The 22,879-nt window shown below is 41.8% G+C and overlaps 1 protein-coding gene across 1 annotated transcript in view; it reads right to left on the bottom strand.

The window, feature by feature from the left end:
- LOC109920629 (serine/threonine-protein kinase LMTK1-like) overlaps positions 1 to 22,879 on the bottom strand; it is a 118,776-nt gene that overhangs the window by 60,014 nt on the left and 35,883 nt on the right. The window contains exon 4 of the mRNA XM_048611095.1: positions 14,019 to 14,163. Within this exon, the coding sequence (XP_048467052.1) occupies positions 14,019 to 14,163 (145 nt within the window). The remainder of the gene's footprint in view (positions 1 to 14,018; positions 14,164 to 22,879) is intronic.

Genomic DNA, 22,879 nt, shown 5'->3' with positions numbered 1-22,879 from the left:
AGCGCGAGCTGTGAGCCCTGGTACAGTGCAGGGGCTGTGAGCCCTGGTACAGCGCATGGGCTGTGAGCCCTGGTACAGTGCAAGCTGTGAGCCTTGTTACAGTGCGTGGGCTGTGAGCCGCAGAGCAGCATGGGGAAACAGGTCCAGAGCAGCGTACAGGCAGCGAGTCCCAGCCAGAGACCGGCGCGGGGGAGGAGGTCCTGGAACTTACTTTGGAGCCGCTGAGTGCTGGTATGGAGTGGACTGGGGTTTGGAGCCGAGCAGGGATGGCTGTTGGACTGGGGTCTGGCGTGGGAGGTCAGAAATTTCCTACCTTACTTTAATGTCAACCCTTTAATGATGTCCTATTTTTAACTTATTTTTCAACTCTGTAAAGTAATGCAATTACTTTTATTCCACTACCAAGAATTGTACCTAGGTACTTGTACCTAAGATGTCACCATAAGAAGGCAGACATTGTAAAAGCTTTTCTCTGTACTCCTACAATGCAGCATATGTGACAATAAAAGGATATTGTATTCTATTCTATTTTAAATACCAATTGTGATGAAGTTGTATAGTATACACTATCATCATTTAGGTTTTAAAATTGAGGCATATGGTTTTTGTTCTGTGCAGGTAACTTTGTATTAAGAGGTCACACAATCATTTGGAAAAATGGCCTAAATACATCACTTCAAAGAGAGCATGTGACCTAGCAAAGGCTTTGGCAGATATATGTGATATTAATTGATGTAGCATTTATACTGCTGAGTTTATGACCTACAGAATAAACAAATGATCAGGAAGCTTTGGCAGTTTAATTTGATTCTGTTCACATCATAAGAATATAAGAAATAGGAGTAGGCCATTCAGCTTCTCACTCCAAATGATCACGTCTGATCTGCCTCAACTCTTCTTTCATGCCAGGTCCTCTCCCCTGATATTTCAAAAATTTATCTACCTCCTTCTTTAAATACTTTCAGCGATCCAGCCTCCACAACTCTCTGGGTTGGAGAATTCCAACATTCAGTATCGTCTGGGACAACAAATTCCTTCACATCTCAGTTTTAAATAAGCAGCCCCATATTCTGTATATGTCCCTAGTCTGACATTTTCCCCCAAGTGAAAACATCTTCTCAACATCTACCCTGTCAAGCTCTATCTTATATGTTTCAATAAGATCACCCCTCATTCTTCTAAACTCCAATGAATAAAGGCCCAGCCTATTTAGCTGTTTTTGATCAATCCCTTCGTTCCAGGAATCAGCCTAGTGACTCTCTTTTGAACTGCTCCAAAGTAAAAGTAAAGACACCCTAGTCCCACTCTCTCAGTACAGAGAGATGACGGTTTTGGGTTTAACCTGAAGGTCACCATGAAGGAGGTGAGGAGAGAGGCTGAGTAGGTGGGACCCTCGAGGTAACCTTAGCAGATGCACTGTTTGTATCACACTACATTGAAAGCTGGCTGTCCAGCCAACTGAGCTAACCAACACCAAAAGTCAGTAAATAAAAACCAAAAGAACTGCAGATGCTGTAAATCAGAAACAAAAACAGAAGTTGCTAGAAAAGCTCAGCAGGTCTGGAAACATCTGTGAAGAGAAATTAGAGTCAATGTTTCGGTTCTGGTGACCTTTTCTCAGTCCCTAATGTCAGTATATCCTTCCTTACCAAAACTTAACACAGTCCTCCAGCTGTGGCCTCCCCAACACCCTGTACAGTTGTAACACAATTTCCCTGCTTTTAAACTTCGACCCCTTGCAATAAAGACCAAAACTCAATTTGCCTTTTTAATTATTTGCTGCACCTGCAGGTTAAAATCTTGTGTTTCTCGCACAACACCTAGAATTCTCTGTCCTGAACATATTTTGAAGTCTTTATCCATTTAAAGAATAGTCTACCTTATGATTCTTCCCATCAAACTGTATTACCTCACACATTCCATCACTGAGCTCCAGCTACCAACATTTTGCCCATTCACTCAACCTATCTATAATACACGTGGATTCCTTATATTGTTGTCAGAACATGCCCTCCCACATATTTGTCTATTCACAGCAAATTTAGATAAACTGCTCTCTGCCCCCTCCTCTTAGTCATTAATATAGATAATAATTAACCGAGGCCCTATGACTGATCCTTGTGGCACTCCAATTGTTACAGCTTCTCAACACAAAAAGGACATCAGTCCCAGCTCTCTGACTTATGTGTTTTAACCAATCCCCAATGCTTGCGAATACATTACTCCCAACGCCTTGAGCTTGCATCCTGTGCAATGGCCTTTTACATGGCACCTTATCAAATACCCTCTGGAAATCCAACACACTACATTGACTATAATAAAACAAAGAATTGCGGATGCTGGAGATCTGAAATGAAAACAGAAATTGCTGGAGAAACTCAGCAGGTCTGGCGGCATCTGGGGGAAGACAGCAGAGTTAACATTTCGAGACCGGTGATTCTTCATCAACAGTTCTGATGAAGAGTCACTGGACTCATCATGTTAACTCTGCTTTCTTCCCCCAGATGCCGCCAGACCTGCTGAGTTTCTCCAGCAATTTCCATCTTTGTCTCACTACATCTATTGGATCCCCTTTATCAACAGTGTTTGTGATATCCTCAAAGGACTTTTAGCAAATTTGTCACGTGATTTTGCTTTCACAAAACAGGTTAACTCTATTTGATTGCATTAAGCTTTTCTAAATGTCTTACTATTTCTTCCTTAATAATGGACTGTAGCATTTTCCCAACAACAGATGATAGGCTAATTGGCCCACAGTTTCCTGCTTTCTGTCTTGCTCCCTTCTTAAACTGAGGTATCTTTCTAATCGACCGGAACCCTCATGGAATCCAATGAGTTCTCGAGTATTTTGATCAACTCCTCCACCACCTCTGCACCACTATCTTTAAAACCCTTGGATGCAGGCCATGAAGTCCTGGTGACTTGTCTGCCTTTGGTCACATTAGTTTGTCAAATACTGTGTCCCTTGTGAGAGAGACTGTTATACGATCTTTTCTCCCCTTAGTACCTTGCTTACCTGTTAGCCTTTGGGATGTTTTAGTGCCTTCTACCACAAAAATGAATACAAAATACTGGTTTGGGGGAAAAAACACGGTCTTAATCTGTTTTCAGCTATCCAAGAAGGAATTTGGGAAGCTAAGCACATAATGAAAGACACAAAAAACAGAAGGAGCTGGAGAAACTCAGCAGGACTGGCAGCATCTATGGAGGGAAATCAGAGTTAATATTTCGGGTCCTGTGATCTTTCTTCAGAAATGTTAACTTTGCTTTCTCTCCACAGACCTGCTGAGTTTCTCCAACTATTTCTGTTTTTGTTTCAGATTTCCAGCATCTGCAGTTCTTTACCTTTTGTTTAGTATATAATTAAAGGATTAGGATGGTAGTGTTATTATCTGGGATTGAGTATCTCGAAAGGATATTGTTAGGAAAAAGATTGACTCTATGTATTTGCTATTTATGTTATACTTTTTCAGATTGACTTACATTTATGCACACATTGTTTGAATTTTCTATTTGTGTGAAAAAATTGTGTTTTATAATATTAAAAGAACTTTGGCAGCTTTCTGTGACTATGTTTAGTGACTAACTACCATAATAACCAAATGCAGGAAAAATTACAATCTATCAAGCCAGGTTTCGTTCTGTATCTGACGTGTCTGATATTACCATCAGTTGGGATCGCAACACAACGAAACCAAATAAAGTCAAACTAAAATATGACAGGGGACAGTGTAACAAGTGTCAAATCACAAATGAAACTTGAAATTTGGTCTTGATTATGCACTGCAGTCCCCTGCAGTGTCCACCAGTCACAGAGGGCTAGACACACACCAGGAGATAGTCTGTCTTTACATTACTTGAAATAAACAATGAACAGTTTCTCTATACTATTCTGGTGAAAGTAACGGACTCAAATTAAACCAAAGAAACAGGAGACAGCTCTTTAAAGGGACACTGTAATGAAAGAAAAACCCAAAACGAAGCTTTGAAAATTTAAATTAAAATTTGGTATTGGAGATTATGTAGTCCAGCATCAAAGGCCTGAAGCATAAAAGTAGACATTTTCTCTTTATAAGTGCTCTAACTACTTTACTAACCAAATGCACTGTGCCTTTTATCAAGATACTTAACATAGCTTTTGCACAAATCATCTCCCTGTTCTCTCCACAGATGCTGACTGTCCTGCTCACTGGTAGCCTTACCCCACGCTGCTGAATCCAGAATTCCACACCACAGTGTCCCAGCAAATGGCCCTGAATTATGGGTGGGGATGCAACAGAAAACCTGTATCTGATAGAAGTGGGTGGTTGCTCTTTGAACCATAGATTCTATGAGCACAAAAATACCTCCAACTAAAGTTATGGGTTGTATAACAATTGCCAGAGCAGTCACATTGCACCTGTCAGTCTGCTGATCATCTTATAAATCCTTCCAATGGTTCACACTGATCTTTCCAGGAGGAGGGTGAATAAACAAAACAAGAGCTTCTGAAGCGTTCAACAAACAGCTACTGTACATTACAGATGAACAGACTATGACATTATAGTTCGAAACGTTTTTATTTTTGCAAAGCATATATTATGTTGACGCTCAGTAATGCAAGTGTATTAAAATCCATTAAAATGCATTCCTTTCAGCAAAATTGATCACACTTTATTTTAATTTTCTTTAAATAATACACCCTGATATGCTAGGAATTGATTGCATGCTTTCTGCTTTGTTCTCATGAATAGATAAAGAATGTTCAGTTGCTCAGTGTTGAAGCACAAATAGTAGACAGTGTAAGGCTTAAAAAGAATCAAGTTATGTGAAAGTCCAAGGCCTGTAATGTAGGCATCAAGAGAAATTACCTTCAAATATATTGCATCTTTCATGTTCTGTCCAATGGATTTCTCAGTCAAGGAATTGCTGATAAATTACAATCACTGTTTCATTGAGGCAACTTTTACACAAACAGCATCCAGAATAAATCAAATACTTGGAAGGGAAAACAAATTGCAGCATTTTAGGAAAGAGAAAGGCCATGGGACTAATGGGATACCTCTTTTTAAGAGGAGGTACAATGATGGTTTCCTTCTGTGCTGTATAGTTCTAAGTAACAGAATTTGAGACAAAGACAGAGGATGCTGGAGAAATTCAGCAGGTCTGCCAGCATCTGTGGGAGAGAAACAGAATCAATGTCTCATGTCCAGTTTGCCTCTTCTTTTCCTGAAGTTCTGATAAAGAGTCGTAGAATCCCTACAGTGCAGATAGAGGCCATTCAGCCCATCAATTCTGCACCAACCCTCTGGGGAGCATCTCACCCTACAACCCCACATTTACCATGACTAGACCACTTAACCTGCACTGAGGGAGGAAACCAGAGCACCCAGCAGAAACCCACACAGACACAGACAGAACATGCAAACTCCACATAGACAGTCACCCGAGGGTGGAATCAAACCCGGGTCCCTGGCACTGTGGGGCAGCAGTGCTAACCACTGAGCCACCATGCCACCCACAAGTCATTCTGGACTCAAAACGTTTATTCTGTTTCTCTCTCCACAGACACTGTCAGACCTGCTGAGTTTCTCCAGCATTTTCTGTGTTTATTTCTGATTTCCAGCGTCCACAGCATTTTGCTTTTACTAGCAGAGACTGAGTGGCAGCAGACTTAATTTTAAAGACCTGTAAAGACTGAAGGAAGAAGGGAAAGACTGAGGGAGGAAATGTGCTGGGAAAGATTGAGTAGTCAGTCAGTGATGTTTTCATTCCAATAAAATAAGAAACAAAAGGAGTCAGTACTGTATAATCATGGAATGGAGATGAAACAAGAAAGGGAATTTCAGAGGAGCAATGATCATAGTGGCATTGATGAACCAGAGAAAGATAAAACAGAAAAAAAACAAAAGAAGATTCTCTTCACACCAATTAATAATTTACCTTCTGATGTGTCATTGTCTTTTATGTAATATGTCAACGTTTCTCGTTTGCCATTTCTACAATGTGTGATACATCACCCTTGCTGTTTCAGGGTGAGAGGACTGTGCAAACAGATTGAAAGTATAAATAGATCTGACAGGAACAAATAGGACAAGTGGTATAGAAAATTGTGAAAACCTGTGATTTACATTGAAATCATTACGGAGCAGATAAATTACTTCCAATGTACAGTTATAACGTGGATTTTTTAAAAAAACACAGTATATCGCTGCAGTAAAGTTCCACTGACGGAACACAGGCCTGAGGATCTGTGGGCATGTTTGCATTTTGAAGTTGTATTGGTCATAGGAAGTTCTAGAGCAGAGACCATGGATCCTCTGCATATTCAAGGTTCAGTACTGGTTTCTTGTAAGCTGTGACTCAATATGCCCGCCAAGTATAGTAACACATTCTTTTTTATTTTTGTGTTTCTTGAGGAGGAATCTTTCCGTTTTGGGTATCCAGGAGCAGCAGGTGAATTCAGCACAACGTACACGCAGTTAAATTCGCTCTACGCTAAAACCAGCGTGCCTTGGCCCTGATCACAGAGAAACACTCAGTGGGGAGCCAGCACGGCTCTTCCACAGCATCAGAGTGAGATTGCTAATGCATGAGAAATCATAACTGGGTGAAGGCTACCTGAGCTCATTCCTGATAAATGTTTTATAGCCAGATACATAGGTTTGGGCAGGTTAGAAGTCCTAGATGTGAAAGGAGATTGTCAAATCCACCACAATGTTCACCTGCCTGACAGCCTCACTCATTATGCTTCTCTACACTGGATGAGATCCCATAAGATAGCAGTCAATGACACTCACTGATGACTACAAAGAAAAGCTGCCCAAGAAGATTTATTGATCCATATGACATAAATTAACCTTTTTCAACTTTAGTTAGAATCTGTCACCAAACCAAGGGATCTTCTGGCATCCAGCAGCAGTGACGTCAAAGGGCAAAGACAATCAGCCAATCTCATTGAAGCATTCTTACTGACAGCAAACCAGGAAGTTAAAAGTTATGATTATCCTTTTCATTTTAATATCACTTTGCAGACTGTGAAATAAACAATTGGGATGTGCACGTGGGATTAAAGCTGAAATATGACAAATAAACCTTAAAATAGAATTTGTATGTTGAATTCATCATAATGGAGAATTTTGACATTGCACAAATGTAACATTAGTTTTGTTTTAGTACCAGGTAGGATATTTACCAATAGTTATGAACTTAGTACCTGCTCAAAACCCACTTACACATCAACAATATCAAAAAGTTTTAACATTTTAGATGGGCATCAGGATGAGACTAATGATGTAATAGATTTCAAGATTTTCAATTAATTGCAGGCTAGGGAGACTTAGCAAGGTACCTTCTTCTGAAATGCAAGGTCAAGGACAAACCTCTGGATTGATGTGTTTAACTGTGTCCCATATAGACTCCAGAAGCTCCTGTCAGTTTCGGGGGGGCAACGACGCATTAGTGCCACAAAATGTGTGCCACTGTCCCTTTTATATCTGTGATAGTCCTGAAAATTACCTTTAAGTGTACGATTAGAAAACTGACAGGCAGTTTAAGAGTTTATTTTGATGTTGTTGAAGTACATAAGATGAAACATGGAAAGATTCATTGTCTAAGAGCAGTTTTCAATGAAACCTCCTGAACATGTTAAGGAAGCGGAAACATCCTGGGTTCAAAGTTATAGGAAATGTGAAAGGTTTAGCAAATCGAAGTGTCATTTTGCAAATATATGGAATGGCAACATAAATTTACAAAATACTAAGAGCCTAAAATTTTGCAAGGCAGTTATGATAAATGATTTAAAACATGATTTATTTTATTTGCTTATCTTCTCAGCTGACTATAAATGCTCCTTTTGGATTCTCTAAATTAATTCCTGGCCAGTTTGAGTCTCAGGTTCTGGAAAAGGTGCTCTGTAATCGGATGGCAGGTGGTCCATGATAGTGGGTGATGGTGACATCCCTCCCAATCTTTATCACACAGACTCAGAATCGTTACAGCATAGAAAGAGGCCATTTGGCCCATCGTACTGGCACTGGTTCTATGACGGAGTGCCAAAATTCTGCCTTTTCCCCACATACCATCTAATGCCCCTCTTGACTGTTTCAATTGAACCTGCCTCCACCCCATTTCCAGGCAGTGACCACTCACTGGGTGAAAAAGATTTTTCTCACGTCAAACTTGTTTCATTTGCACATCACTTTAAATCCATACCCCTCTCGGTCTTGTTTCTTTTCTGAGTGGGATTATCTCTGAGAAACTGCCAGCACCATGAAAGTGCCATGTGAGGAACCCTGTTGCATAGCAACCTGCTTTGTTTTTAGGAAGGGCCGCATACTTGCATTATGTAACCAGTGAATAATGGATTACGTTAGGCTAGGAACAGAAGCAAAATACATTGTCTTTGTGTTTCACATTATTCGGCTTATTCCAGCAGGACATCAGATTATTACTACATTTTGCCACCGGTACACCAATCATCATTCATCAGTCTGTACCTTCCACAGCAATGCACATGAGAAGCTACTACAGCAGTTCAGAGAATCCTGGTGTGGGGATTTGTGTGAATAATTTCATACTCGTTTTGAAGGACATCAAGAGGAGAGTATGTCACTCCTAAACATTGGGGAAAATGGCTGTGATCACGTTCAAGTCTTTCACCCGACATTTTTTTTTAAGTATAACACAAGTCTCCACCAGAATCTATTCCATTGCATTTCCATTAACTTTTCTGGATTTTTAAGGAAATGCATGGAATTTTACAGTATAGATGGAGCCATTTGACCTTTCATGCCTGTACCAGCTCCCAAAAGAGATTCCCGTTCTGTAACCCTCTAAAGTCACCACTTCCAAATATATACCCCACTCTCTTTTGAAACCTCCTGGGGAATCTGCCTCCACCACTCCCCAAGGTGGCACATTTCAAATCCTGATAACTCCCTGAGTGAGGAAGTTTCTCCTCATCTCACTCCTAACTCTCTTGCTGACAGTCTTGAAATTGTGGCCCCTAGTTACTGACATACCAACTAGTGGAAACAGAATATCTTTCTTTACCCTGTCAAAAGTGTTCATTATTTTGAACACCTCACTGTGGTCACCTCCGAATCTTCTCTGCTCCAAGGAGAATAAGCCCAATTTTGCTAATCTTTCCTTATGTCTAAAATCCCTCATTCCTGGTATCATTCCAGTAAATCTCCTTTGTACTCTCTCCAGGGCTTTAACATCCTTCCTTAAATTAGGTGCCCAGAATTGAACACAATACCACAGATGTGGTAGAGGCGTGGCATTACTTCCTCGCTTTTATACATTATACTTCTATTTATAAACCCAAGAATCCTATAAGCCTTCTTAAGAACTGTTTCAACTTGTCTAGCCACCTTTAGAGAATCATGGACCCAAGGTGCCTCTGCTCCTGTTCTACCCTCAAAGTTGTACCATTGGGCCTATATTGTCCCTCCATGTTTCTTCTACCAAAATGCATTACCTCACATTTCTCTGCATTGAAACTTATCTGCCAGGTACCTGCCCATTTGGCCATCTTGTCGATGTCCCTCTGAAGTTGTTCAGTACCATCCACTCAATTGACTATTATCCCTAGCTTAGTATCATCTGCAAATTTGGAGACTTTGCCCTCAACACCCGTCTTCAAATTGTTTTAATAAATCAGAAAAAGCACGGGTCCCAACACCCCGATCCCTGTAGAACACCATTTTCAATTCATCTCCAGTCTGAGAAATGCCCATCTCTGCCTTCCTTCTGTTTCTTTTCTTTTCGCAACTTCTAATCCATGCTGCCAAGGACCCATCAATCCCAGGCATTTCAATTTGCTAAGCAACCTGCTATGTTAGACTGGATCAAATGCTTTCTGAAAGTCAAAATGTACAGATTCACAGCACTAACCTCATCCACTACCTATGTCACCTCATCAAAGAACCCAAATAAATTTGTCAGACATGACCTGCCCTTGACAAAGCCGTGTTTACTGTCTAGTATTAACTTATCTTTCTCTAAGTGTATATTTATCTTATCCTGTGTTATGGCCTCCATCACTTTTCCCACTCTTGATGTCAAGCTGACAGGTCTGTAGTTTCCCGGGCTATCTTTTGCCCCATTCTTAAACAACAGTCTCACATTTGCGATCCTCCAGTCCCCTGGGGCTTATCCGATGTTCAGAGAAGCTTGGAAAATTTCTGCCAACGGTTCCATAGTCTTCTCCCTTACCTATCTCAGCAATCTCGGATGCATCCCCTCTCTACCTTGAGTGCTGCCAGTCTTTTTAGGACCTCTTTTTTATCTATCACTATACTGCTCAGTTACTGAACACCCATATTTTCAACTGGGCCATTGTCACCATTTTCTAATTTGGTAAAGACAGAAGCAAAGTACTCATTTAGTACCTCTGCTATGTCCTTAGCTCCAGTGAGCAGCCTAACTTGCTTGTTCCTTCTGGGCCCCACTCTATCCTTCCACAGCAATGCATACAAGAAGCTACTACAGCAGTTCCGAGAATCCTGGTTCAGAGAATCTATCATCTTCTCCTGTTAATAGATTTGAAGAACATTTTACTATTTGTTTTAGCACAGTCTGCCATCCTTTCTCTCATGCTTCCTCTTAGCCTCCCTTATTCCAGCCTTAGCCTCTCTTGCATTTGAGATAGTCTTCCTGATTATTATGGTCGTGCTATTATGATTCAGGTATGCATCATATGCCCACTTTATCTTCCTTTTTTTCTCATCAATATGCTCAATCATCCAGTCTACACTAGCATTGGATACCCCATATTTATTTCTCATGGGTATGTACCTAGCCTGCATTCTATTCATCTCTCTTTTGAAAGTCTCCCATTTTTCATCCCCTGTTTCATTCACTGAAATGCATTTCTAAGCAACCTACTCCAATTGAAATGTTAGACTCCTAAAATCTGTCCTTTTTCAATCTGGAATCTTAGTTTTAGACTTTTTTAAAATCCTTTTCCAACTTAATATTGAACCCTACTGTATTATGATCACTATTCCCCAAATGCTTTACCACTCGATGTTTTCCACTTGGTCTGCCTCATTTCCTAGGATCTGATTCTCTCCACATCCTTTGAACCTTTTAGCCTTAAGAACGATATCCAACTCCTCCCTGAAAACATTCAATGTTTTAGCCTCAACCACTTTCTGTGACAGAGAATTCCAAAGGCTTACCACTCTCTGAGTGATGAAATTTCTCCTCATTTCAGTCCTAAAACCCTAAGACTGTGACCCCTGGTTCTAGATTCCTGGTCATCAGGGACATCCTTTCTGCATTTGCCCTGGCTAGTCTTGTTTAAGTTTACAGATTTCTATGAGATCCCCCTCATTCTCCTAAACTGTAGTGAGTATAGTCCTAATCAATCCAGTTAGGCTTCATATGTCAGCCCTGCCATCCCAGGAATCAGTTGCACTGTCTCTATAGCCATAGCATCCTTTCTCAGATAAGAAGACCAAAACTGCACACAATACTCCGGGTGTGGTCTCACCAAGGCCCTGTATAATTGCAGCAAGATATCCCTACTTCTGAATGGAATCCTCCCACTATGAAGACCAATATACTACCTGCCTTCATGACCAACAGTTGCACCTGAAATTTAACTTTCAGTGACTGGTGTACAAGGACACCCACATCTCATTGCACCGTCATTTTCCCAATCTATAGCTATTCAGATAATAATCCGCCTTCCTGTTTTTGCTACCGAAGTGGATAACCTCACATTTATTATACTGCATCTGCCATGCATTTGCCCACTCATTCAACTTGCCCAAAACACATTGAAGCATCTCTGCATCATCCTCACTGCTTACCCTCCCACCATCTGTTCCAATGGTGCAAAATTCTTTCCAACAGTTACAGTGGTGAATCCCACTTTGGATACCACGTGCTCAATGCCACACTTTGTGTTTGGGTTTGAGGCAGACTCATCATGGAGAGAGCAAAGTTACAGACAGTCTTCAGGCTTGAACATCAAAATAGCATTATATCTATTATACCTTCAAACTGACCACAATTGTACATCGTGAACATATACCATTAGCAAGAACGAATCATCTTCTTTGAGCCTTTAAGTCCATGTGTACTCTGCGTGTCTTTCAGAGAGTCTCACATTTCAGTGTGTCTTCGAGCGAGGCTCTGCCAGAGTGTTCTAACTCCACCCACACTGTGATATTTACACCCAGTGATGTATAGCTCTGTAAAATCACCCCAAATTTCTCTAGGGGCTAAAAGCCCTTCAAAAACAAATGGAAAAATATTCTTCTCCTTCTGATAGGATCATGAGCCTTTGGAAGACACTTCCCCAAAAGGCCTTGAAGATTTTTAAAGCAGAGGTAGATTGATTCTTCATAAAGCAAGTGGGTGAAAGCTAACAAGGATAGGCAAGAATGTGAACTAATTAGATCAGCCATGATCCCATTGAATGGTAGAACAGGCTTGAAGGGCTGAGTGGCCGATTCTGGATCGATGCAGATAAGGTTCTGCAAGATCCTGGGTGCCAAAAACCCCCTAGAACATTTTTTTGTTCTCAGTCCAACAGCATTGCACTGAAGTTTCATTCTGTTAGACTGACAAGCTGTTGTATTAGCTTGTTTGGTTGGCCCAGTAAAAGCAAAATAAAAGATGTCAGGAGGAAAATTTCTCTAATCATTAACAAAAAGCATTGAGGGAGAAACAAAAGTTCTTGGAATCCAATTGCTAATTTGCCCTTTTAAAAATAAATCAATTTGCTCTTCATTTCGTTTCCAAAGACAGCACCTTTTCGCAGATTTTGGAGGTAACTTTCACCAGGCTATGACCCTGACAGGCATGGTGGATCGTGAATAGTGACCAGTTATTTCTCCTTGACTAGATCAGTATTTCACAACCCAACAGGCATCTGGGATTGTGCCTTTCTGTTGTAATAGGCTCAGTGACTTCGGCGTCTCAATTCAAGAGAAATGGTGGCTCTTTTATTGGATTGCTCACAGCTAGTTTGGGTCAGGAAGAGAGAGAGAGTTGACAGTGAGCTCGAAACCCAGTTATCAGCAGGAGGAAGCAATCGGGGTGCTGGATAGTGGGGCAAACTGTTCTATTTTAGAATCCCCAAACAAGGCTTTGGTCCTTGGTAAGTGCCCAATCACAGACAGCATTAAGATTTAAATAAACATGGAAAAATGGAGCAGGAGTCGGCCATTCAGCCTTTCAAGTCTCCTACAATGTTCAATATGATCACAGCTGATCATCCAAATCAGTCCCCTGTTCCCATTTTCTCCCTATTTCCTTTGATTCCTTTAGCTCTAAGAGCCAAATCTATCTGCATATAGCTTGAACACAAGTCGGTCATTTGTTCACCTTCTCGTATCATAAGAAATAGGAACACAAGGAGACCATTCAGCCCCTCGAGCCATTCAATAGGATCATGGCTGATGTGACAATCCTCCCCTGTAATCCTTGACGCCCTTGTTGGTCAAGGATCTATCTATTTCAGCCTTAAACATACCACGACAACTCTGCCCCCACAGCTCTCTGTGACAAGGAATTCCAAAGACTGACAACCCTCTAAGAGAAGAAATTTCTCCTCAGCTTAGCCTTAAATTGGCACTCCTTTACCCTGTAAAGCCTCTTAAGAATCTTATACATTTCAATGAGATCACCTCTCATAAACTCCAGTGAGTACTGTCCCAAACTGTCCAACCTTTGCTCATACTACAATCCCTCCACATTAGGAATTTTTTTTTTGTTCATTCATAGAACATGGATGTCACTCCAGGCCAATATTCATTGCCCATTTCTAATTGCACAGGGGGCAGTTGAAGTCAATCACATTATTGTGGGTCTGGAGTCACATGTAGGCCAGACCGGGTAAGGATGGCAGATTTCCTTCTCTAAAGGACACTAGTGAACCAGATGGGTTTTTCTGACAATCAGCAATGGTTTCACGGTCATTATTAGACTCCTAATCCCAGATTTTTATTGGATTGAATCATCCTAGAGAACCTTAATTGTCATAGCCATTATTCACAAAGAAATGTGGGCCTGTTTACCTGGTCTTGCAGATGGCTGGTTTGACACGGGAAATGAGACCTCTGTGAGTGGAAGGATATAAACCTCGGGTCCATTCTGTGACGAGGAAGTGGTGTGGGGTGAGAATTCTCCTGTGTAATCCTCTCCCTCATTATTCTCAAACTCCTGCAAACAAAACAAGAACAAAGTGAGTGTTTTGCCTTCGTTCTTTGTCGGATTTGGGAATGCACTCAATTCTCAGGGAATCCCAGTCAACCTTCACTTTTTGTGTTAACACACAATGGGGCTGAGCGAAATCTCCTTCTGAAGCAGTTTTCACATAAATCAAAAAGCCATAACGAAGTGAAAGAGATCAGCCCTAAAGTAGTTAGGATCATCCAACTCAGTGCCCTGTTCCCATTTTCTCCTTATATCCTTTGATTCCTTTGGCTTTAAGAACCAAATCTATCTCCTTATAGCTTGAAGACAAGTTGGTGATTTGTCCACCTTCTGATAACAGGCAATTTGTCATTTGACCATAAGAGCACAAGAAATAGGAACAGGAAACAAGAACGTTTGGCCCCTCAGGCCTGCTCCACCATTCAATAGGATCAATTCAAAAGCAACAATATATCAGCCAGTTCAATCAATCCTCTTCTTTGAAATACTGGTTGCAGATGAACAAAGATCTTGTGAGCCAAGAAACCTCAAAAGCCGAGTGGAAAATATCAGTCCATGTTCTCACTAATTAGCGTGTATTCTAATTACTGGCATGAAAAGACCATGGTGTTTTCAGGTTTAAAGTTTATATACCAGTGCAGCAGAGTGCTAAAAATTAGAATGTAAGAACAGGAGGAGGCCATTTGGTCCCTCTGAGCCTGTTCGGCCATTCAATGAGATAACGGTTGTCCTACAATCTAACCTCTTTTAATGACATGCTCCAACCTTTTCCAAACCTTTGCACCTACAGGATTCAAGCTTGACAAGCCACAGACTGAGGTATGAATATTAGAGCAGAATGTTCTGGGTTCCATCTCCATTGTAACAAAGTGAAAATAGCAGTTCCACAAATGCGTACATCAGCTACGATCTGAACAGGAAATAAGAGAGGTCCTGCTCTCCAAACCATCTTGTATAAGGTCGACAAGATACAATAGTCATGTTAACAAGCAGGAATTGCCCCTTACTTCAGGCTAAGAGCTATTTCAACATAAGATAGAACATAGAACAGTACAGCACAGGAATAAATGTCTGTGCTGACCATGATACCATTCTAAACTTATCCCACCTGCCTGCCCATATATTTCACTTAATCTCAGACACCCTAATAACAATCCCATTACAGTTTTTCAAGATGGTGTCCTAATCCAACTGACAAAGTACCAGCCATATTTTGTCAAAAGCTTTTGGCTAATTCTTCCCTTATTCATAGGATCCCTACAGTGCAGAAGGGCAATTTGGCCCATCAAGTCTGTACTGACCCTCCAAAGAACAACTCCCAGCCTATACCTGTAAACCCACAATTATCATGGCTAATCCCCCTAGCCTGCACATCCCTGGACAATATGGGCAATTTAGCATGGCCAATCCACCCTAACCTGCACATCTTTGGACTGTGAGAGGAAACCAGAGCACCCGGAAGAAACCCACACTGACACAGGGAGAATGTACAAACTCGACACAGTCTCCTGAGGCTGGAACTGAACCTGGGTCCCTGGTGCAGTGAGGCAACAGTGCTAACCACTGTGCTGCCCATCACACTGGATGAGTTTTCTGTCTCCAGATTTTATTGAGTCTGGCTGCCATCAGCCGTGGTGGGACTTGAAGCCATGTCCCCAGAACATTAGCCTGGGCCCATTGGCATCGCCACTTCACCACTTCCTCCTCTGATTCACTTCACATTCATAGCAGATTTAACAGCCTGATTGGGGAGAGTTTGATACAAGCAGTTAAAAAACGTGTAAAGCCTGAAAGACAAGTCAGAAAACAGTCAGATTTTTAACTTTTGGTCAGTGTATGTGGAACAGAGTTCAGCACCATTGCTCTGTAATTCCATACAACGGATCACAGTGAGACCTCACTTCAGTTGCTCAGCAATTATATTGTTAATGACGGCTGTTATTTTGTACCCTGATTATCCAGTTTAGTGTCACTCTTACACACTACTTATTACATAGTCTGAGCAAAATGTGTGGTCCTGTGATTCAATCTGATTCAATTTACTTCATCATTCTTCTCTCAGGTGTTCCTCCTCTGCCTTTCCCTAATCTTCACAGGAATTCAGGAAGTTCTGTGGTTTTGGGGAAGTTTGCCCACAATATCATAGGAAATATCCCAATGATTGTGGTTTTGCTTTTTTATATTCTCTCATTTGTGAACTCATTTCAATTGAAGATGTCGCTTTCTAACATTATATTTCCCACAGAGTGTTTTAAAAGTGCACAAAGTTTCTTTAACTGTATCCATGCTGCACATCCACCACACCATATGCTGGCAAATTTCACATGCTTTAACTACACACTCTGAGTAAAATGACTTATTTCAGCATGTCACATTTGAAAAATAAATCATAATGAGATTCAAGATCAATGGGAGATCTTAACCGAGATGCAATACTTGAAAAGCCTCATTAAAGTGATCCTTACCCCAGGATTATCAATATCGTCCTAAAATAAAAATTGAACTGACTTGAAGGATATCGGAAGACTAATATATGAACCAATCACCCCAACTTTTACAACATTGCCTCACTTTTGCTACTCCTCTATCCCTATTACTCTTTGTCTTTTTGGGTTGCTCCCATCCACTTTACTCCTGTCCCCTCTACAACTCACTTAAAATTAGTACAATCCAAAGATTCTTCATTTTCTCTGTGTTATCCTCGCTCTCTCTCTCCCTATATGTATATACATATATATACATATATCATTGATTTCTTTCTACTTTACCAGTATCATATTGTCATCATCCATCACTCCAGAAAACTTCATTCCACGTCAGGGGCATCCTCTCTTTACCTTCAAGGCACATTTTATGAGAAAAAATTTGTGAATCTCTGTTCAGTGCAGAAGAAGCCATTTGGCCCATTGTGTCTGTACTACAAAAATACACTACTACCCACACTAATCCCACTTTCTCACACTAGGCCCACAGCCCTGAACATTATGACACTTCAAATACTTTTCAAAGGCTGTGAGCTTACCTGCCACAACTACCCTCTGAGGTAGAGCATTCCAGACCCCACCACATTTTAGTGAGGGCATTTTCCTCAGATCCCCTATAAACCTCCTGCCTTTCACTTTCAAAGTGTGCCCCCTTTGTTCTTGACTCTTTGACTGAGGGGCACAGCTGCTTTCTATTCACCTCACAATCTTAGACACCTCCAGCAGGCCCCTCTTCCACCATCTTGCTCCAAAGAAAAAAGCCCGAGCTTATCCAGCCTCACTTCTTGGCTGAAATGCTCCAGCCCACGGAACACCCTGCTGGGGTTCCAGTCTAAAGATGTAACATGAGCTCCTGGATGAAGTCCTGGATATTTGCTGGTGGTTGCAGACATCCTGGAGCTGGTCTGCAGTTTTAGGTGACATTATTGTAGAGCTGCTAACACCCTGGATCCAGACCCTAAAGCCTTCATGAGAATAAAAAAAAGTCTACTGCGACAAAGCGCAGAATAGAATTTCCACGTGCAACGTGAGAATCATGGCATAGGGGACGTCCGTGATTGCAATCAACACATTCCAACTGAGTTTGCTCTTTGTCTAAAATACCAACAGCCCTCTATAAAACTCCTAGTAATGGTAAGCATTTACCAACATTATCCCAGTTTGCAGCTGGCACAACTTGTCGCTCATCTCTAATCACCCTCGAGATGGTGGAGATGACCCACTATTTGAACTCTTGCAGGTCCATTTGCATAGGTGTCCCCACAGTGCCATTAGGAAAGGAGCCTTTGTTCCAACTATTTCCGAATGGCCTGTGCAGGGATGCTATGACACACCTCTTGAGCAGGTGGGACTTGAATCCAGGTCTCCTGGCTCAGACATAGGGACACTACCACCACACCACAAGAGCCCTCTTGCCTTTGCCCCGAAATAGAAGTGAAAGTGCGACTCACCTCCCGCACATGATCACCAGCCTCTTTGAAGCACAGCATTACAACTGAGACTGCTCGGTGCCCTTAAACACCAGTACATAAACAAACGGTCACTGAATCAAAGGAGAAGATTTTGGCTCCAAGAAAGGCACAAACAGAAAAAAAAAGAGATGAGGTGGATTGTGGCAATGACCAAGTGACGATAAACTAGGCTTGGTCTCATGAAATCATAAAACTGAAAAAAGCAAGTGACAGCAGTGCAGTTGGAGCATGATAACGCCTACTGGTGCAACTACCTAGCAACTTCTGGATTGTCAGATTAGAGCAGAACGAGGATCTAACATCAGAAAATTCCTACAATCAAATGTCAGGAATCTTGGAACCCTTGCTGCAGCTCCCAAAAGTAATAATTAAAACTGAATTAGCACATTATATCTGTTAACACATTTACAGACAGACATTTTTCATTGAATCCAAATCAATTTTCAGTCAGATTCACCCTGTTTCTCTAACAATATAGAAGAGTTGCAATGAGACAAGATGTTTGCTGCTCAAAATCACCTCCACCACATCTTGCCTACCATCTACAATCAGAGCATCTCAACGTCCCAAAATAATAAGAGAAGATGACCAGATCATCTTACCTTTTATTAAGCACAACCCTTTAGTGTAACTTCTAGAGTGGCACCAGCAGGGAGACACACCAAAACACTTGATCATTCCTTCCAGTGTATTCAGAGATGGCAGTCAGGGCAAATATTATTTTCTGACTGTAGCGTCACTGCTTGTTGGCTCTGTCAACATTGACAACACCAAGAATTTTGTTTAACACCAGCTCCCAGAAAGAAACTCTGGCTCTTAAATAATCACTGGGGTCTCAATCTTTGAGTTATTTCAATCTCCAGTTTCACCACTGCACCTTCTGGGTGGGATTTGCTGTTTGATCTCTAACTGCCTCAGAACTTCGCCCCATTGCAGAGAGGTAAGGAAAGTCTTTGCATGAATTTCTTTTTTTTGCACAGTTACATTGGCCACGGATCATGTGGTAAAGTTCCTCTGAATAATAAAATGGACATATTGTCAAATGTTCTCTTTGTTCTACTCCTTTCGTGCAGAACCTTCTGGTTGAATTTATGGCCTTTTAAATCACCAGTCAGTTCTCTGTCCCAGAGCCATAGCACAGTGAACATCGGTGATTGCAATCAATACATGCCAACTGAGTTCACACTTTGTCTAAAATGCCAAAAGCCTCCACAAGAATCCTAGTTATGGTAAGTATTTCTTGACATTATTCCGGCTTGTGAGGTGGCCTCCAGCTAATTTACATAATGACAGAAAGGTCTTTATAATTTGTAACATTTTTTTTTCTCCATTAATTATTTGAATAGCTTTGAGCTTGACTCTTAACATTCCAAATCACTAGATTGCAAGGTTAATTCAAAGACTGAATAAACTGCACAAAAGCCATACACTGGCCCATTAATGCATATTTGATTCTATATAGTAAAATTAATCTCCCAAATGGATCATAAAAATGAAATGTGAAGCAACTAAATAGGCACAAAACAGAGGAATCACTTCATACCTGTATTATCACGGAGTTTACCGATGGGGCAGATTCTGGTGATTGCTCAAGATTTACTTTTGGTTATGTGGTGCACTAGGGTTTGTGCAATAGGTTTTAATAACACAACAACATCTCACAATTACATGGTGTCTTTAATGTCTTAAAAATAAACCAGAGCGTTTCACAAATAGAAATGTATGGAGCAAATGCTGAGCAGTGTGGGGGAGACCACAGGGAGGGTGGGTCTTGAGTAGTGTGCTTATGGGTGGCAACAGAACTGAAAGGGCAGAGGGAGAGGCAAGTGGAAAAGCAGAGTGAGAGAAAGAAAGATGTGAAAGCGATGGAGAAAAACAAAAGAACCAGAGAGACAGGGTGAAATTTTCATTTCCATGTGGAGGGTGAAAGGTAGAAGGGACTTTTGCTTGAGGGCAGAGTGGGTTTTCTTGCACTTTTGTTCCTGACTGGGTAAAATGGTGGGTGGGCAGGAGGCTCTGACAGCCACCAGGAGCTTCTAGGCTTCGGCTTATGGGTGCCATCTTGAATAGGCACCTGGTTAGCAATCCATTCTCAGCAAGTCAGGAGCACCTCTCAACTTGCACTCACCAGCTCACCCCCACCCACCTACCCACCTACACACTCCTGGAGAGGTCAGGCACACGGCAAGAGAACGCCTCCCATTCTATCGACACTTCCCTGGGTGTTCTCCCACAGGCCAGGGTCAAAACAAGGGATGTGCTGTTTCCCAGGGATGGCAAACAAAGGGCTGTCCCACGTCACTGAGACAGCCAGGATGGAGATGGCTGTGCCCGTTGCAACCAGAGGCTAACCGAGCACAGTGCTGGAAGAAGCTGAATAATATCTTAAGCTCCAAGTCGTTCTGTGTCCTTAATACACAGCTCCCACATTTGAATTGTCTCAGTTGCTCCTATTGCTTTGACCATCCCCGCTTTCTGTCAGGTCACACCCCCATTTAAGTTACCCCTGCTCTGATCAGGCTGGTTTCAGGCAGCCAGTGTGACTGCATCTATTGGACAGACTATTGGGTCTGGTCCATATTCTGTAAGCATTGAATTGTACGCAGCCTTACCACTGCTGGATGGGTTTCCTGGTGAGCTGCTGTATGTTCACAGCCTTTACTCCTTTTGTGCAATGAAACATCCCATTTCTGAAGGAGATTATCACCTTAGACAGCAGAGCCTGGAGGGAGCATGCACCCTGCCAGTATGTACATACACAGTCAGGTCGTGAATGGACATGGTTCTCATTTCCGCACAGTACACCCATCAATGTAATTTCCGTGGGTTCGGGTATTAATGAATATTTATGACATGCTAATGAATGCAAAACAGGTTCCCGACCAGGAAACAGAAACACAGAAAATAGGAACAGAAACAGGCCATTCAGCCCTTTAAGTCTGCTCCACCATTCAATATGATCACGGCTGATCCTCGATCACAACACCATATCCCCTTTTCTCCTCATGTCCACTTGATTCCTTTAGCCCTAAGAACTATATTTAACTCCTTCGTGAAAACATTCAATGCTTTGGCCTCAACCACTTTCTGTGGCAGAGAATTCCATAGGCTCCCCACTCTCTAGGTGAAGACATTTCACCTAATCTCAGTCCTAAATGGACTACCCCATATCCTTAGACTGTGATCCCTGGTTCTGAGCTCCCTCTGGTCATCAGGAACATTGCACAGAATCGTAGAATCCCTACACTGTGGAAACAGGCCCTTCGGCCCAACAAGTCCACACCGACCCTCAGAGAATCCCACACAGATCCATCCCCTTACAATCCACCTAAGTTACTCATCCCTGAACACTAGGGGAAATTTAGCACGGCCAATCCACCTAACTTGCACATCTTTGGACAGTGGGAGGAAACCGGAGCACCCGGAGGAAACCCACGCAGACATGGGGAGGATGTGCAAACTCCACGCAGACAGTCACCTGAGGGTGGAATTGAACCTGGGTCCCTGGCACTGTGAGGTAGCAGTGCTAATCCCACTGAGCCACCATGCTGCCATCTCTTCTGTGTTTACCCTGTCTGATCCTGTTACAACTTTCTAAGTTCTATGTGATTTCCCCCCTCATTCTTCTGAACTCCAGTGAATATAATCTTAACCGATACAGGCTCTGAAGTTAAGAAAGGCAACCCAACTGAGAAAACCCCCACAGTTTAAAACAACATCAGGAAACAGAACGTCTGGCTCCCACCCAATTAATTCCCTTTGCCATGCGCTAAACCCTGGGCGGCTGCTGAAACTCCCACCCAATGAGAGGAGGGTAAAGGTGAAGAGAGTGAGAGGTGGTGACAGAGAGGGGAAAGCTGGAGAAATTTTGACAATTCATTTAATTTATTGCCGGGTGACAAAAACTTACGAAAAGGAGCAGGTAATTGAGGCCCCTCGTCCTATTTGTCATTCGGTTGAATTGTGAACTAGATCCCCACTCTATCTACCTGCCTTCCCTCATATCATTCATGATCCTCAATAATCTAGCGATTTTAGACTTCAAAGTTTGTAAGCCAGCATCAACAGCCTTTTTAGGGAAGCTTCTCATTTCCATTATCCTTTGTCTGTTGGTCACTTAAAGAACAGATTGTTCCACTGGCTGGCTTTATCTTTTATATAATAAACGTAGGATTCCACAGAACCAGCAGTGACTGGAGAAACATCGAAATCTGAGAACCACTGATCTCAACACATGTTGTAATCTATTCTGACTCTCTGCATTGTGTTATGGCAGAATGACTTTTGTTGATACAAGAAAACTGTGGCAATATTTGGCAGCTGTTTGGCGTAGTTTACATTCCTGCTGGAATTAATTTCTACCTCTACACCCCTATGAGATATATCTTGACAAACATATGGTTTTATAGTTGTACACCTGTTATAGAGTTACACTGTCAGAGAGTCATACAGCAGGGAAACAGACCCTTTGCAAAAACAGAAGTTGCTGGAAAAGCTCAGCAGGTCTGGCAGCATCTGTGAAGGAGAAAACAGATTTAACGTTTCGGGTCCGGTGACCCTTCCGATACTGCCAGACCCGCTGAGCTTTTCCAGCAACTTTGTTTTTGTTTCTGATTCACAGCATCCGCAGTTCTTTTGGTTTTGGTTTTTAAACAGACCCTTTGGCCCACTCATCCATGCTGACCAGACATCTCAATCTGACCTAGTCCCACTTGCCAGCATTTGGTCCATATCTCTCTAAACACTTCCTATTAATATACCTATCCA

This window comes from Rhincodon typus, chromosome 23 (genome assembly GCF_021869965.1).
Source record: "Rhincodon typus isolate 14 chromosome 23, sRhiTyp1.1, whole genome shotgun sequence".
In the NCBI taxonomy this organism is placed as follows: Eukaryota; Metazoa; Chordata; class Chondrichthyes; order Orectolobiformes; family Rhincodontidae; genus Rhincodon; species Rhincodon typus.
This window is presented reverse-complemented; position numbering and strand designations above follow the sequence as displayed.